The sequence below is a fragment of the Pteronotus mesoamericanus genome, unplaced genomic scaffold (assembly GCF_021234165.1).
Source record: "Pteronotus mesoamericanus isolate MK-2021 breed Mesoamerican mustached bat unplaced genomic scaffold, CSHL_Meso_final contig_24, whole genome shotgun sequence".
Classification (NCBI taxonomy): Eukaryota; Metazoa; Chordata; class Mammalia; order Chiroptera; family Mormoopidae; genus Pteronotus; species Pteronotus mesoamericanus.
The window spans coordinates 9,593,894-9,608,596 of record NW_026555100.1 but is presented as its reverse complement, the minus strand read 5'-3'; the positions used below and the strand labels follow the sequence as shown (position 1 = coordinate 9,608,596).

Here is a 14,703-nt window from a genome sequence, read left to right as displayed (position 1 = left end):
AAAATCTTTTTTTAAGTGATTTTTTTTTTTTTATTATGAGTAAGGAAAAAACTCATTTAACTTTGGTTCCATGATGTCATACAGGGTTTTGTCCCTGTGGCTAATCTTTCCCAGTTTTGTTAAGGTCTTTCTGCATTCTTGCTGTGATTTATATACTGGCATTCCTCACGTTTCTAACCTCTGTACTTGTTTCTTCTCAGTCAAAATATTCTTCCTGAGCATAGTGATTAATAACACAGACTTCAGAGTCAAACAGATCAGGGTTTAAATCCCAGTTGTGTAACTTACTAGCTGTGTAACCTTGAGCAAGTCACTTTATATGTTTGTGCGCATGTTTCCTTTTTTTTTTAAAGATTTTATTTATTTATTTTTAGAGAGGGGAAGGGAGGGAGAACATCAATGCATGACTGCCTTTGGCATGGCCCACCCCCCCCCCCCCCCCACTGGGGGACCTGGCCCGCAACCCAGGCACTAGCCCTGGCTAGGAATTGAACAGGCAACCCCCTGGTTTACAGGCTGGCGCTCAGTCCACTGAGCCACACCTCCCAGGGGCATGTTCCCTTTTTTAAAAGTGGTATTAAAAATATTTTTTTACACTTTTAAGATTTAAATAAAATCATTTAAGGATTGTTTAGCACAATATGTATAGCAAGCAGTCAGTAAGTATAGAAATACAGAAGTATAGCTATATGTATAGATGCATGTATCAGATTACTCCTGTAATATTGTCTATAAGCTGATGATGTCCAAATCTTTTTCCAGGTTAGTTCTGTCTCTAGTATCCAGAGCTGTGTTTATTATACTGGCTACAGACACCCCAGTCTATTATGTACCTAAAATTGAATTCATTCTCTTCTATATTCATAACTGCTCTCTTTCCAATATTCCTTACTATTGAATGATAGATCTATCCATAAGCCAGAAACGTATCACCCTTGACTTTTTTTTTTTTAAAGATTTTATTTATTTTTAGAGAGAAGGGAAAAGAGGGAGAAAGAGAAGGAGAGAAACATCAGTGTGTGGTTGCCTCTCATGTACCTCATGTGGGGGACCTGGCCTAGAACCCAGGCATTGTTCCCTGACTAGGAATGGAACCAGCGACCCTTTGCTTCGCAGTCCAGTGCTCAGTCCACTGAGCACCGGCCAGGGCTCACCCTTGACTTTTCTTTCTTACTATTTGCCATCTAGTGAACTACAAAGTGTATTTTGGGGTTCTCTCTTACTATTACTGTAGAAACTCAAAATTTAGGAGTCATGTATAATGTTTATTTCCCATGTACTCATTTTCACTCCCTTAACCAAGTCCTCCCAGTTTCATCTACTAATAGTTCTTGAATTCATTTATACCCTATCTTCTACTTACCTTTCCGCCCTCATCTTATTATTACATTTTTTCCTAATTTCTGCTCTCTCTCCATATATGCCATATTTTCTGTCACCACAGGGCTCTTGGCTAGCAACTCCTACTCATCCTTCAGATACCAGTCCAGAGAACCTCCTTTCAGGGACCTTTTCCTTGCTCCAAACTAGGTCAGGTTTCCTGTTATCAATGAAGTGGTCTTTGGCTCTAAGACCTGTGAATCATCTGTTAGACTTATTAGCTAAATTTATTTGTGTGCCTAATCATTTGATTAATGTTCCCCACCAGAGAATAAAGACCATGATGACCAAGGCAGCCTTACATTTTTGTTAGCCATTTTACTCATAGTGCCCAAGCTGCTGTATATTACTAAATATTTGTTGAGTGAATAGATGGTCATTGTCACTGCCTTGGGGAGGCCAGGGATACTGTATTTTGCCATGTATAATGTGCACCCACGTTTTTGGCCCAAACTTTCAGCCCAAATTTTTTAATTCAATTTTTTAGTTACTTATATTTAGAAACAAAACCAATTATTGTATTCCAGGGTACTACTTTGCATACAGATATCATTATTGTTTTCTAGAATTATACGTTTAAAAAAAAATCTTTATTTCAGATAAGATTAATATTTCCATAATTCAGAATAAAGCAAATATTTCCTTGAATCCATCATTTTTTGGTAATTGTGATTTCCAGGAATAGAGTTTGAGTATCATTTGAATGTTTGCCCACATGCTTGTTGGAAGCTTCTGTATCCTTTTCTTGGCAGGAAGCCCAGTTTTTCTGAATTCTTCCCTCCTTCAGGTATTCCATTTTGCATTCTTCATAAAAGGCAGGATCATTGTAATGAGAGGTTAGACATTCTTTTAATGCAGAATTTTCTTTCTGGCATTTTACTACCATAAGGATTCCAGATTCCTTACAACAATTGTTAAAATCAGGTACACCAACTCTCCTGAATTATTCCAGTCCTTCCTTATGACCTTCTGGCTGCTCTGGTTCCAGGCTTTGCCACTTCCAATCTCGTGTATCTCCTTGAACTTGTTCCGAACATCTCTCTAGTGCCTTTTCCCTCATTATTTTAGGGATAAGAACATCTTTTTCAACATGTCTGAGATGTTGCTCTGTGGGGTCAAGCGCCACCTAGAATCACCCTTTTAATGCATACACATAAATAAAAGAATTAAAAACATTATGTAGATACGGAATTTGTACTACCTATGTATAATGCACATTCTTATTTTTCCCTCAAAAATCTGGGCAAAAAATCAGCACATTATGCACAGCAAAAACGGTTTCTCTTTTGATTTTCCATAAGAGCCTGCTGCCTAGGTTCCCCTAGCTTTTGCTTTGACCTTTTCAAATACATTCTATACACTGTCGCTGAAGTGTTCCTTCTGCAATGCAAATATGTTAATGATAATCTGTACAAACATTCAATTGTTCCATATTGTCCTCAGGATAAAATTCGTATTCCTTTCAGCCTCATCTCTCACCTTTTCACTCTGTGCTTTAGCAATACTCAAATATTTGTAGTTCCCCAGACACACCATGTATATTTTTTCTGCCTGGAGCTCTCTGGCCTCCTGCTCCCGCTTTTACCTGACTACTATTTCCTTGATATGTGTCATATCTTAGCTTCAGTGCTGCCTTCTTCTCCAGTAAGATTGAATTAGGTTTCCCTGTTTGGTATTTCTATAGCATCCTGCACTTGGTTATATAGCACATGTCACACTGTATTGAAAATGCCTGCAAACTTGTCTGTTCCTGGACTGTTCCTTTATGTCTGTCTCAGAACTTGGCATAGTGTCTGGTGCATAGTAAGTACTCAGTGAATTAACTCATGAATGCATTAAGCTTAAATACTAAGGTTTAGACACTGTTGGGGTTAAATCATTGTTAAAGCTTTTAAATTTTAATAGTGGCTCAGAATACTAGTTTATAATACTGGGAAAATTATTTGCAGCCAACTGGTAGATAAATTAATATAAATAGTATAAATAGGTTCAACTTTAGTAAAACTTATAGAAATGTAAATTGAAATAACATTGAGAGATCATTTTTGCCTAATTAGAGTCACAAGAAGTATGATTCATAATATACAGGGTAGGTAGGGTATGAGGAAATAAATCCTCAGAATTTTGAAGAGTAAATGGGTATAACCTTGTTTGTTAAATGTTTATAATTTTCAACTCAGAAATTCATCATCTAGATTATGTATTGTATTGAAATACAGTGAGGTGTCCAGATATATAAGTACAGTATTGTTCACTGTAGTATTGTTTCTGAAGGTGAAGATATGGCTATGACCCAAATGTTCATCACTAGGATATTGCTAAAAGAAATGATACTGCATCCATATAAAGAAATCATATATATATATATATATATATATGGTGTTTAAAAATTAAGTAGTGTTATAGATGTAGGGAAATGGCTAAGATGATTTAAGTAAATACATAAACTTACAGTATACATGAGAAGTATGTGTGTGCGTGTATTTTAAAAAAAAATCTGGGAAAAAAAATATCTGGAGTAATATTCACCAGACTGCTAGCAGTGAATTACTAGGAGACTGATTTTAAGGGAAGCTTTTTTGTAATGTTTGATTTTTTTGAACAATAAGTATGTATTATAATTATCAGAAAATAAGATTTAAAAAAGAACACAATGTGTGGTGTTAGGGTGCTATCAATTTTAATTTGAGCTGTATACCTACTTCTCCCCTTTTTCCAATAGAATGCCCAGTGTTTACATGGGGACATTGCACAGTCACAAAGAGAAATTACACTGAAAGGCTTCAGAGAAGGTAGTTTTAAAGTTTTGGTTGCAACCAATGTGGCTGCCCGTGGTTTGGACATTCCTGAGGTTGACCTGGTGATTCAGAGTTCTCCTCCACAGGTAGGAGATGAGATTTGATTTGCGGGAAATAGGAACAGCTGTATAATTTCCATTTTATTTACAAGATACTGGTCTGGATATGAAAAATGTTAAATGTTCTTGCTTGTAGCCTTTTTTTTTTGGTCACTGTGGTATTTAAATTGATAAGAATCTGTTGCCTTTTGCAAATACTAACTTCATTACTTGGATTTGAAGCATACATTCGTGCAAGGGGATTATAAAAAGTTGCCATATACAGAGTCCTGGGATGAGGTATATACCAAGGTTTTAAATCATATCCCCTTTGTCCCAAATTCTGCATAGGAATTCTTTGGAATGTTGAAAAAAGCAATAGGACTGAAATAATATTATTACTGGTAGCATTAGTTTTGTTATTAGCATAATTATTTGGATGCTGGAATGACTGCAACTTGATAGATTTTTTATAAAATATTTCCTCTTATATTTTTAGGATGTTGAGTCCTATATTCATCGCTCTGGACGCACAGGTAGAGCTGGCCGGACAGGGATTTGCATATGCTTTTATCAACCAAGAGAAAGAGGTCAACTAAGATACGTGGAACAAAAAGCAGTAAGTAGAGTTAAATTATTTCAGGCTTATTATCTAAGTGATGCCTTAAAAAAGAGTTCTTTGTATTATTTGTTCTCACAAATAGATCTTTATTCTCAGTTTAAACTGCATTTGGATGTGAGGCATGTGGAAAGCTACATTTATATTAGCTGCAAGACTTTGTTTTAATATAGCTTTTATTGTGAAGAGAGAAGAGCTGACTTTCTCACTTTTCCCCTGAATTTCTCCCTTGATACTAAAATCAGAGGTTCATTGTGATTTCAGTAACTCTTAGTGTCCAGCATTGTAATGGTGACTGTCATATTGTCTTGGTGTAGCAGTGAAGATTATATAGAGTAATGGTACAATAGCCAGTTTCTGTAAGAAATTACACTTTTTTTGTGGTATGGATTTTGTGTGGTATTTCACATTTTTTATTTTTATGGTATGCTTTTATATACTTTTTCATGTACTTTGTAAAATGAGATAGGGTAATAAGAAAAAAATTGATAGTGTTAAACGGCATTATTTTCTCTTTTTTGAATCAGCTTTATTTTGCAAATGAAATTCCATGTTTCTAACTAAGGGGCAATTCAAAAAAAAATCTTTTTTCTTTCTAGATTTTGTAATTGGTGATTCATTAGACAAAGCAGATGTTTTGATCTGCTAGGGCTTGGAAATCTCTAAGTCCAAGAACTGGAAATTCAACAAACTATATTAATTTAGGAATTAATTGTAAAGACTTCCATTTTTCTTTAATGTAATTCTTTCATTTTCAGGGAATTACTTTTAAACGTGTAGGTGTTCCTTCTACAATGGATTTAGTTAAATCTAAAAGCATGGATGCCATCAGGTATGCTTTCTGACCTTGCCTGAATAATTTTTCTTTTGTATTAGGCTATTCATCTTTAAGCTCTTCTAGTTCAAATATCAGAAAATTTAATCACCAGTTTTACCAGCAGATACTTAGTTATATTGAAATATAAAAATGTTGCTCTTTCTTTTCCCATTCATTCTCTTCAAATATTTTCCATTGCCTTGACCAAGAAAATTTGCTATTTTTAAACCATAGGTCTCTGGCTTCTGTTTCTTATGCTGCTGTTGATTTTTTCCGACCATCAGCTCAGAAACTGATAGAAGAGAAAGGGGCAGTGGATGCATTGGCTGCAGCATTAGCCCATATCTCTGGTGCATCAAATTTTGAACCACGATCTTTGATCACCTCTGATAAGGTAGAAATCTGTGAGAAAATTGCATGTGCTTGAAATAAAGATTAAAATTGAATCATAGCTATCTGTGTATCTGGAGAGAAATACAGGAAACCTTCACTTTGCACAGCTCTGTGTTTACTGGAACTTACAAACCAAAACCTATTCTTCATTTTTTAAGTTGCCTTGGAACCATACCAATCAAGATATAAACTGTGAAGTTAACAGCACCATGCAAAGTAAGGATTGCCTGTATATGTGGAGGGGGTGTGTGTGTGTGTGTGTAACATCATCTGACCTGGTCCCCTGCCATGTCAGTGTCAGATGTCAAACCACACCACAGCCATTGCTTACAAGTAGTTCAAAGATGTATTACTCACTGTGGTATAAGTGAGGGGAATCACTGGGTGAGGGGCCCCATCAGAAAAAGAGGTCTCTGATGTCTGGATGGAGAGAGAGTCAGAGAGAGATTGTGAGAGAGAGTTGGTGGGAGAGGGGAACAAAAGGAACAGGAGAGGTAACTGCGTATGACCTATGTAGTGTAGCATAAATGAGTACAGCTGGGTCATCTGATGGTTTCCACTTGGCAGGTGTTAATGGTTTAGACAAATGTCATTTTGCTGAGAGTGACTTTTTTTTTAATAGGAATTTTTATTTAATGAGATAACTTAGTTTTTAATTTTTTTAATTAAAAATATTTTTTAAAAACTGATTTTAGAGCAAGAAGGAGGAGGGGGAGAGAGAGAGAGAGAGAAACATCTATTTGTTGTCCCACTTATTTATGTATTCATTGGTTGATTCATTCTCTCTCTCTCTCTCTCTCTCTCTCTCTCTTTTTAATTGGTCGATTCTTGTCTGTTCCCTGACTGGCGATCAAACCCACAACCTTGATGTATTGGAGGTACTCTAACCAATTGAGCTACCCAGCCAGGGCTGAGAGTGACTTAATGTCCAACTCTATCCCTCCCTTCCCCTCTCTCTTCCTCTCCTTCTCCCCATATACATCTTTTATAAAAATTAGGATCCAATTAAAGTTTATGTTATATTTGGTTATTAATGTCTTTCTTTTAATTTGGGACTGTTTGCCCATCTTTTTTATTGATTTTTTTTGTGGGTGTGTGAAGAGTCTATGTTGTCTAGATAAGACTCTAGAGTATCTTAGAGTGTTAGTGGTTTGAAATTTCTTTATGGTTTAAATAAAATCCAAAATCTTTACTATGCATGTCCTACAGGACGTCTTCCCCTTGCTACGTCTTTGGTCTCATCTCTTGTCACTCTCCCCTTGCTTGTTTCAGCTACCCTAACCTGCTTGCTGTTACTCAAATACAAACCTGCTCCTACACAAGGCCATTGTACGTACTTGCACTGTTCCAAATGTTCTTTCCTTTTAATAACCACATGTCTTGTCCTTCACTTCATTCTGGTCTCTCCTCAAATATCATCACAGACGACATCAGAGAGGTCTTTCCTGATCATCCTAAAATAGTTTATCTCTTTGTTTACTCTCCGTTCCCTTTCTCTGCTTTTCTTTTCTTCACGATGCTTAAACTGACATTCTATATATTTTCTTATTTGTTTACCGTCTACCCCACTCCACCACCTCCATCCCCCTCCCCCATACACTAGAATATAACCTCCATGAAAGGAAGGACTATTTGCTGTTGAATCTCTAGCATCTAGTAGAGTCTCCGGAACATACATAAGAAGGCACCAAAATATTTGTTAAATGAATACCTCCATATATCTTCTTCACACTGATCTTGTTCCTGTACAGTGAAGTTTTACAGAACAAGTAATTTTTGCTTATATAATAATCACTAAAAAGTTTGAAGAGGTTTATGTCCTCTTGTTTTTCCACTCTAAGCTAACTTGGACTCTTTCAGAAGTGCCTTCCTTAATTCTTCACTACCTCTCTTTTCCTCTGATCCTCTAATCTCTTAAAGCATGGTGGTTAGAAATAAATATAGTCTTTACAACAATGCATAAAAGAGTGGTACTTTTGCCCTGGCTGGGTAACTCGATTGGTTAGAGCAATGTCCTGAAGCACCAAGGTTGCATGTTCAGTCCCTGGTCAGGGCACATTTAAGAATCAACTGATGAATGTATTAGGAAGTGGAACAATAAAATTCCATATTTCTCTCTCTAAAATGAATAAAAATTTTTTTAAATGGTACTTTCAGTGATCTATAAACATTCACCTTCTATTGATATAGTTTTAAAGAAGTTATTTTTTTAGCAGTCATGTTACATTGTTGGCTCATAAGTTGGCATGTTTTTCATGAAGGGCAATAGAATTAGAACTTCATTGCTGCTACTGCTGCTTTTTTCCCCAAACATAATGTGACTTTTATTCCTTAAGGGGTTTGTGACCGTAACTCTGGAAAGCCCAGAAGAAATACAGGATGTTAGCTGTGCTTGGAAAGAACTTAACAGAAAGCTGAGTAGTAATGCTGTGTCCCAAATTACCAGAATGTGCCTCCTAAAAGGAAATATGGTAGGCTTTTCTAGACAAGTAAAAGCTTTTTAATAAACTACTGTAAATGTTTACAAAGATGAGCAGATTTTGGTCTTCTTTCTTTCTTTCTTAAGTCTAAAATGGGATGAGTAATATTGTTTTCTCCATATGTTAGTTTGTTTCCAGTTGTAAATTTTTGGGGAGTTATTTAAGTAACCCATTACTGTATAAAACTAAGTTGTTCTACTTAGTTTGACTATCGATTATCCAAGTTATTTAAGTTTCTGCTCTTATATATTTATTATGTAGTGTATGTATTTATTCTGTAAGACTAAGTGTTAGGTTGGCCAAAAAGCCCATTAGATTATTTCTGTAAAATAAAGACACATTTTTCATTTTCATCAATAACTTTATTGATTTGGATATTTTGAGTATGTCAGCTACCTCCTGCTATTGGATTCTAGTGAGTAGAGGCCAAGGGTGCTGCTAAACATCTTTAAGTGCATAAGATAGCCCCACAGCAAAGAATTATTTGGCCAAAATGTCAGTAGTACCAAGAAACTTCACAAACCACTGTAGACATGTTCAATCAGACACAGCACCTTCTCCAACACTGCACAAATCATTTTTTGCATTTCAGTTGTGTTTTTTTAAGTACATTTTATTGATAATACTATTACAGTTGTTCCAATTTCTCCATTTCCCCCCTCCACCTGGTAACCCCCCCTTTAACATTTCATGTAATAATGGCTTGGTGATGATGAACTCCTTTAGCTATACCTTCTCTGGGGAGCACTTTATCTGCCCTTCCATTCTAAATGATAGCTTTGCTGGATAGAGTAATCTAGGTTATAGGTTCTTGTTTTTCATCACTTTGAATACTTCTTGCCAGTCCCTTCTTGCCTGCAAAGTTTCTTTTGAGAAATCCGCTGATAGTCTTATGGGATCTCCTTTGTAGGTAACTCTCTGCTTTTCCCTTGCTGCTTGATTCTCTCTTTATCTTCGGCATTTTAATTATGATGTGTCTTGGTGTGGTTCTCTTTGGGTCCAACTTGTTTGGGACTCTGTCTACTTCCTGGACTTGTATGTCTATTTCCTTTGCCAAATTAGGAAAATTTTTCATTACTTTTTCAAATGAGTTTTCAATTTCTTCCTCTTCCTCTTCTCCTTCTGGCATCCCAATGATTTGGGTGATGACACCTTTGGAGATGTCCCTGAGGTTCCTCAGCCTATCCTCATTTTTTTGGATTCTTGTTTCTTCTTTTTGTTCTGGTTGAATGTTTATCTCTTCCTTCTGTTCCAAATCGTTGGTTTGAATCCCAGCTTACTTCCCTTCTCTGTTGGTTTCCTGTGGATTATTCTTTATTTCACTTAATGTGAACTTAATTTCTTCCCTTATTTTTTTGCTGTACTCGGAGTTCTCTGAGCATCCTGATAACCAGTGTTTTGTGCTCTGCATCTGATAGGCTGTCTGTCCCCTTTTCACTTAGTTCTTTTTCTGGGGTTTTGTTCTGTTCTTCCATTTAGGCCATTCTTCCCTGTCTCCTCAACTTGGCAGCCTCCCTGTGTTTGTTTCTGTGTATTCAGTAGAGCTGATTTTACTCCCTGTCTTAGTAGCATGGCCTGTGTAGAAAGGCACCTGTAAATTGTTTGGGGCAGAGCCTTAGGTAATCACCAGGGCAGGGCAATCCTCCTCACTTCTCTGTGGCTGTTAAGAGGGTTCCAAGAGAGGACAGTGCCCCCGCTTGGCTTCTGGCAGTTCACCCAGCACTTGCCCCATTTCCAGTCACTTCACCCTTTTCCTGAGTGCAACTGGCACCCTTCCAGCTGCTGCACCAGCGACGAATCCCAAAATGGGTGGGTTTGCATACATTGTAAGACCATGCTGGTCCTTTAAACAGCGAAAATCGGGCAGTTTCTTCTGCTGCCTTAACCGTCCACTGGCTTTTATAGCCTGAGGTAATGGGGATCTGTCTTCCCTGTGCTGGAACCCTGAGCTGTGCTGTCTGGCCTGGGGCTGGGATCACTCTCTTCAAGATACCCTCCCATCCATTCTGCCGCTGCTGCTACCAAAGCCTTTCTACTCCATACCACCTCTCTGCCTATCTCTGCGACTCTGTCCCTCTTACCTGTCTGGACGAATGTATCTTCTTTAAATCCTTGGTTATCAGATTTCCATATAGCTTGATTTTCTGATGGTTCTGGGTGTTACTAGTTTTGAGATCTGGTTGTAGTTCTTTCTATGGTTGCACGAGGAGGCGAAGCATGTCTACCTACACCTCCATCTTGACCAGAAGTCTTAGTTGGGTTTTTACCTTTCTTGAAATAATAAAGCATAATATGCCAAAAATGTTGCATATCTTCTTCCATCTTCAGTATTAAAATGGCTGCACAAAAATTCACCAATTTTGATGTTTTTTTAAATGCATGCTGATATAACAGCTCTCACAATGTAATCTAACAACATTGTTTCAAATAAAGTTAAAGACAACTAAGCACTACTAGAGCCATCATATGGGAAAGACATAATAGACTTTTTGGCCAACCCAATAACTTATGATTGCAACAACTAACTTCTGTTATTTAGGGAATATACAGTATTGATTTTTGAGTGGCCTGCTATTGGTTGTTAATGAGCGTAATGAAGTAAACTAAGTATTTTAATACATTTATGAAATAGCAAAGTTAAAATAATCTGTAATCTTAGTGACAGAGGTCTTCTAATGGTTTTGAGAAAAGATATTACATATATTCACCTAATTTTACTACAGAGGTTCATTTTAGCTTAGAATTTAATAACTTGATTGGTTATTGAAAATAATTATGTCGGAATTTAATATTATTTACACTCAAAAAGATTTGTGGCAAGTATGAGACAAATGTATATTTTATATAGTCAGGAAAAATGTGGAGAGGAGGGGAAATATAACAAGATCCTTAAGGCTAAGCTAGTTGCTGTACTTGAGTATTAAGTTAACCTTCAACTTAACTGGCAATCAAAACCAAAGAGGAAACATCTTGTATTATATCCCCTCTTTATCTGCTAAGCACTATAACTCTTTAGGAGCAAAACTTTCTGGCACTTAATTTTTAAATAACTTCATTAGATCATTTTATCAGGGACATGGAATGACATTAGGGTATCTTCAAAAACTCTGGATTCTTAGTAGTAGGAGATTCTTGTTAGATATTGCATTTAGTTACTTTATAAGTTTAGTAAATACAATAAGCAGCCACTCTCTGTCATGCATTATTGTATATTAGCTATTTTAATCCTATAAGCAATCATGGAACACACCTAATCTTTTTTTTTCCCTTTGTATTGAATAAAAAGATTACCAGCGAGTGTTAGCATATTAGTAGTAAAAAAAAAAAAATGAACTCATGCATCTAAATAAAAACGTTTTCATTTTGCCTTTAGGGTGTTTGCTTTGATGTTCCCACAACTGAATCTGAAAGGTTACAGGTATTTAAAATTTTTTATCTGTTAAAGAGTTGAGCATGTTTCTCTATAAGATAGGAATTAAGAACATAGTCACAACATCATTATCATGCCTAAGTCATTTAACAATTCCTTAGTATAAAAAACCCACCCTGTGTCATAGGTAAAACATTTTAACAACTGATTTCAAACATAGAAAAAATAGAACTGCATAAAAATTCTTATGTACCCGTCCTTCAGCCGCAGCAGTTATCAGCTCTTCATGTCCACTTCCACCCACTTCCGCACTCTCCTGTATTATACTTTTGAATCAACTGCTAGGTATTCTATCATTTCAACCACAAATATTTCCATATACTTAAAATGTTGAGGACACTTTATTTCCCATTGTCTCTTAAGTAGTTTTTAATATGAGGTCTGTAAAGTTCATACATTATAATTTGATGTTTCTTAAGTCTCTTTTAATCTATAGGTTCTCCCTCTTTTCTCTCTCTCTTTGAAAAACTTCCTTATCTTTTATCTGTTGAAGAAAGATTGTCCACCAGGTTCCTACAGTGTAGAATTTGTCTGTTGTATTCCTGTGCATATTTATCTACATAATTTGAAACAAGGGGGATTGTTCTGTTTTTTAAGTCTTTTTAAAAATTCAGAACATACTGTGAATATATTTCTGTGTCAACTGTATAGTTACTTATTTTTAATGGCTCCCTGACATTTGGCCTTATGGGTGTCTATCTTTCCTTAATGTCCTATTTTCTGACATTTAGATTATTTTCACTAATCCACTGTTATAAGCAGGTCAGCACTGGAAGTTATTATTGCTAACTCTTTATACATTGCCATGTTTAATCTCTTTAAGATGAAAGTTTTTAAGATTTTATTTATTTATTTTTAGAGAGGGGAAGGGAAGGAGGTAGAGGTAGAGAGAGAAACATCAATGTGATAGAAACATTGGTTGGCTGCTTCTCACATACGCCCTGACTGGGGACAGAACCCGCAACTAGGAATTGAACCTGCAACCTTTTGCTTTGTGGGATGACACCCAACCAATTGAGCCACACTGGTCAGGCCTTTTTAAGATGAATTTTTAAAGATGACTGCATAGCCACATGGTTTGCACATTTTTAAGGCTTTGGTCAAATACTGCCACCAATAGTGTATGTGGGTGTTTGCCTCTGCTCACTCTTACCAGAAAGGTATTTTAATATTAACTTAGCTTGGCAACTCATGGTCACAATGAAGAACAGTTAGGGTTGCAGGATATACCACAGTGATGCTCTAATGAGCTGCTGATTTGTCTATGTTGAGTTGTTTATCCCAATACCAAATTGTTTCCAATAGCTACATTTTTTTTAGTCCCCAGCTGGTGTTTACAGGTTTTAAGCTCCATTATCAGCTCTCACTCCTTGCTTCTGCCAATGTACCTGCTGAAAGCCAGGCACTACTTATTAATAGCTTATTTGTTTTATACAGAGAAATCAGTGCTCTCTTTTAGAATGTATACAATTTTTAATAGTTTATTTTTTATTGTATTTTTCTTTCATTACCATTTATCCCCCTTATACCCTAGAATGTATAAATTGAATATGAATTGAGAGTCTCAAAATAGACCTGAGAGTTTCACCCAAGATTGAAACTTAGAAACCTTAGTGAATGTGCTTTCAGTGGGTTTTTTCCTTGGTTTTAAATTTTGTTCCATATACCTTGAATTTAATGGCCTTTAGATAATAGAGAATAGGTATGAAAAAAGTGTCCGGTATTCATGTGCTTGCTTATAGTTTCTGTTCTGTATTTATATTAATCCTGCAAATTCCTCTTAACAGGCAGAGTGGCATGATTCAGACTGGATACTCTCAGTGCCATCCAAGTTACCTGAAATTGAAGAATATTATGATGGAAACACATCAACTAATTCCAGACAGAGGAGTGGCTGGTCAAGTGGCCGGTCGGGCCGGTCAGGTCGGTCAGGTGGTCGATCTGGTGGCCGGTCAGGCAGACAGAGTCGACAGGGGAGTCGGTCAGCAAGTCGACAAGATGGTAGAAGACGAAGTGGGAATAGAAATCGCTCAAGAAGTGGGGGCCACAAACGGAGTTTTGACTGAGAATTTGATAATTACCAGTGTGAGCTTACCTGTTTCTGCCTAATCATGTACATTATTCACCAAAAATTAGATCATCGTAGTTGAGGTATGTGTCTGCTATCTGCAAAGAAGTTGGTTGTATTTTTTTAAAAAGTATTTCACAAGAATGGATGTAAACAAATCTACTTATCCAGTTACACCTTTGAATAAAAATACCTCCTTTTATTGTCTCTTTTCACTATGTGTTAGAATTTTCCTGAATGTAATCTTTTAAACTTTTTATAAAACATGGCAGTCGAGTTAATCTTACTTAAGTTTACTTGTATTTTACAAAATGTGTATCTGTATTTAGATTATTCCTTTCATAGGATATAACGAGATCCCTTCCACATTAAAGGGCCATATAAACTGGTGACATCATTAGTTGGGTATAGCATTTTAAATTCTAGGTGTAAAAAAAAATTCTAGGTGTAGGTAATTAAAAGGATGTGCAAAGAGTGCACATTCAATAATTTATTCAACAGATATTGGTTGGACTGTCTACCATGTGCTCATCACTATAGCAATCACTAGGGATATAGAGGTGACAAGGCATGGTCACTGTCCTCAATGAACTTACATTCTAAAGACAGGCCATTATGAATGAGATTAACACCCAACTCCTAAGATGAAGGTAATACCTAGCTAAGGTGAAGTTGGGTGC

The 14,703-nt window shown here is 36.3% G+C and overlaps 1 protein-coding gene and 1 pseudogene across 3 annotated transcripts in view; one reads left to right on the top strand and one right to left on the bottom strand.

The window, feature by feature from the left end:
* The window catches only part of DDX50 (DExD-box helicase 50), a 32,907-nt gene extending 18,620 nt beyond the window's left edge, over positions 1-14,287 (top strand). For all 3 annotated transcript variants that reach the window (XM_054572690.1, XM_054572689.1, XM_054572691.1), the window contains 7 exons: positions 4,103-4,264; positions 4,716-4,835; positions 5,594-5,667; positions 5,887-6,046; positions 8,382-8,516; positions 11,899-11,943; positions 13,743-14,287. In XM_054572690.1, the coding sequence (XP_054428665.1) occupies positions 4,103-4,264; positions 4,716-4,835; positions 5,594-5,667; positions 5,887-6,046; positions 8,382-8,516; positions 11,899-11,943; positions 13,743-14,021 (975 nt within the window). In that variant the 3' untranslated portion in view covers positions 14,022-14,287. The remainder of the gene's footprint in view (positions 1-4,102; positions 4,265-4,715; positions 4,836-5,593; positions 5,668-5,886; positions 6,047-8,381; positions 8,517-11,898; positions 11,944-13,742) is intronic.
* On the bottom strand, positions 2,002-2,500 carry LOC129069710 (COX assembly mitochondrial protein homolog; annotated as a pseudogene).
* Positions 14,288-14,703: the final 416 nt, after the last annotated feature.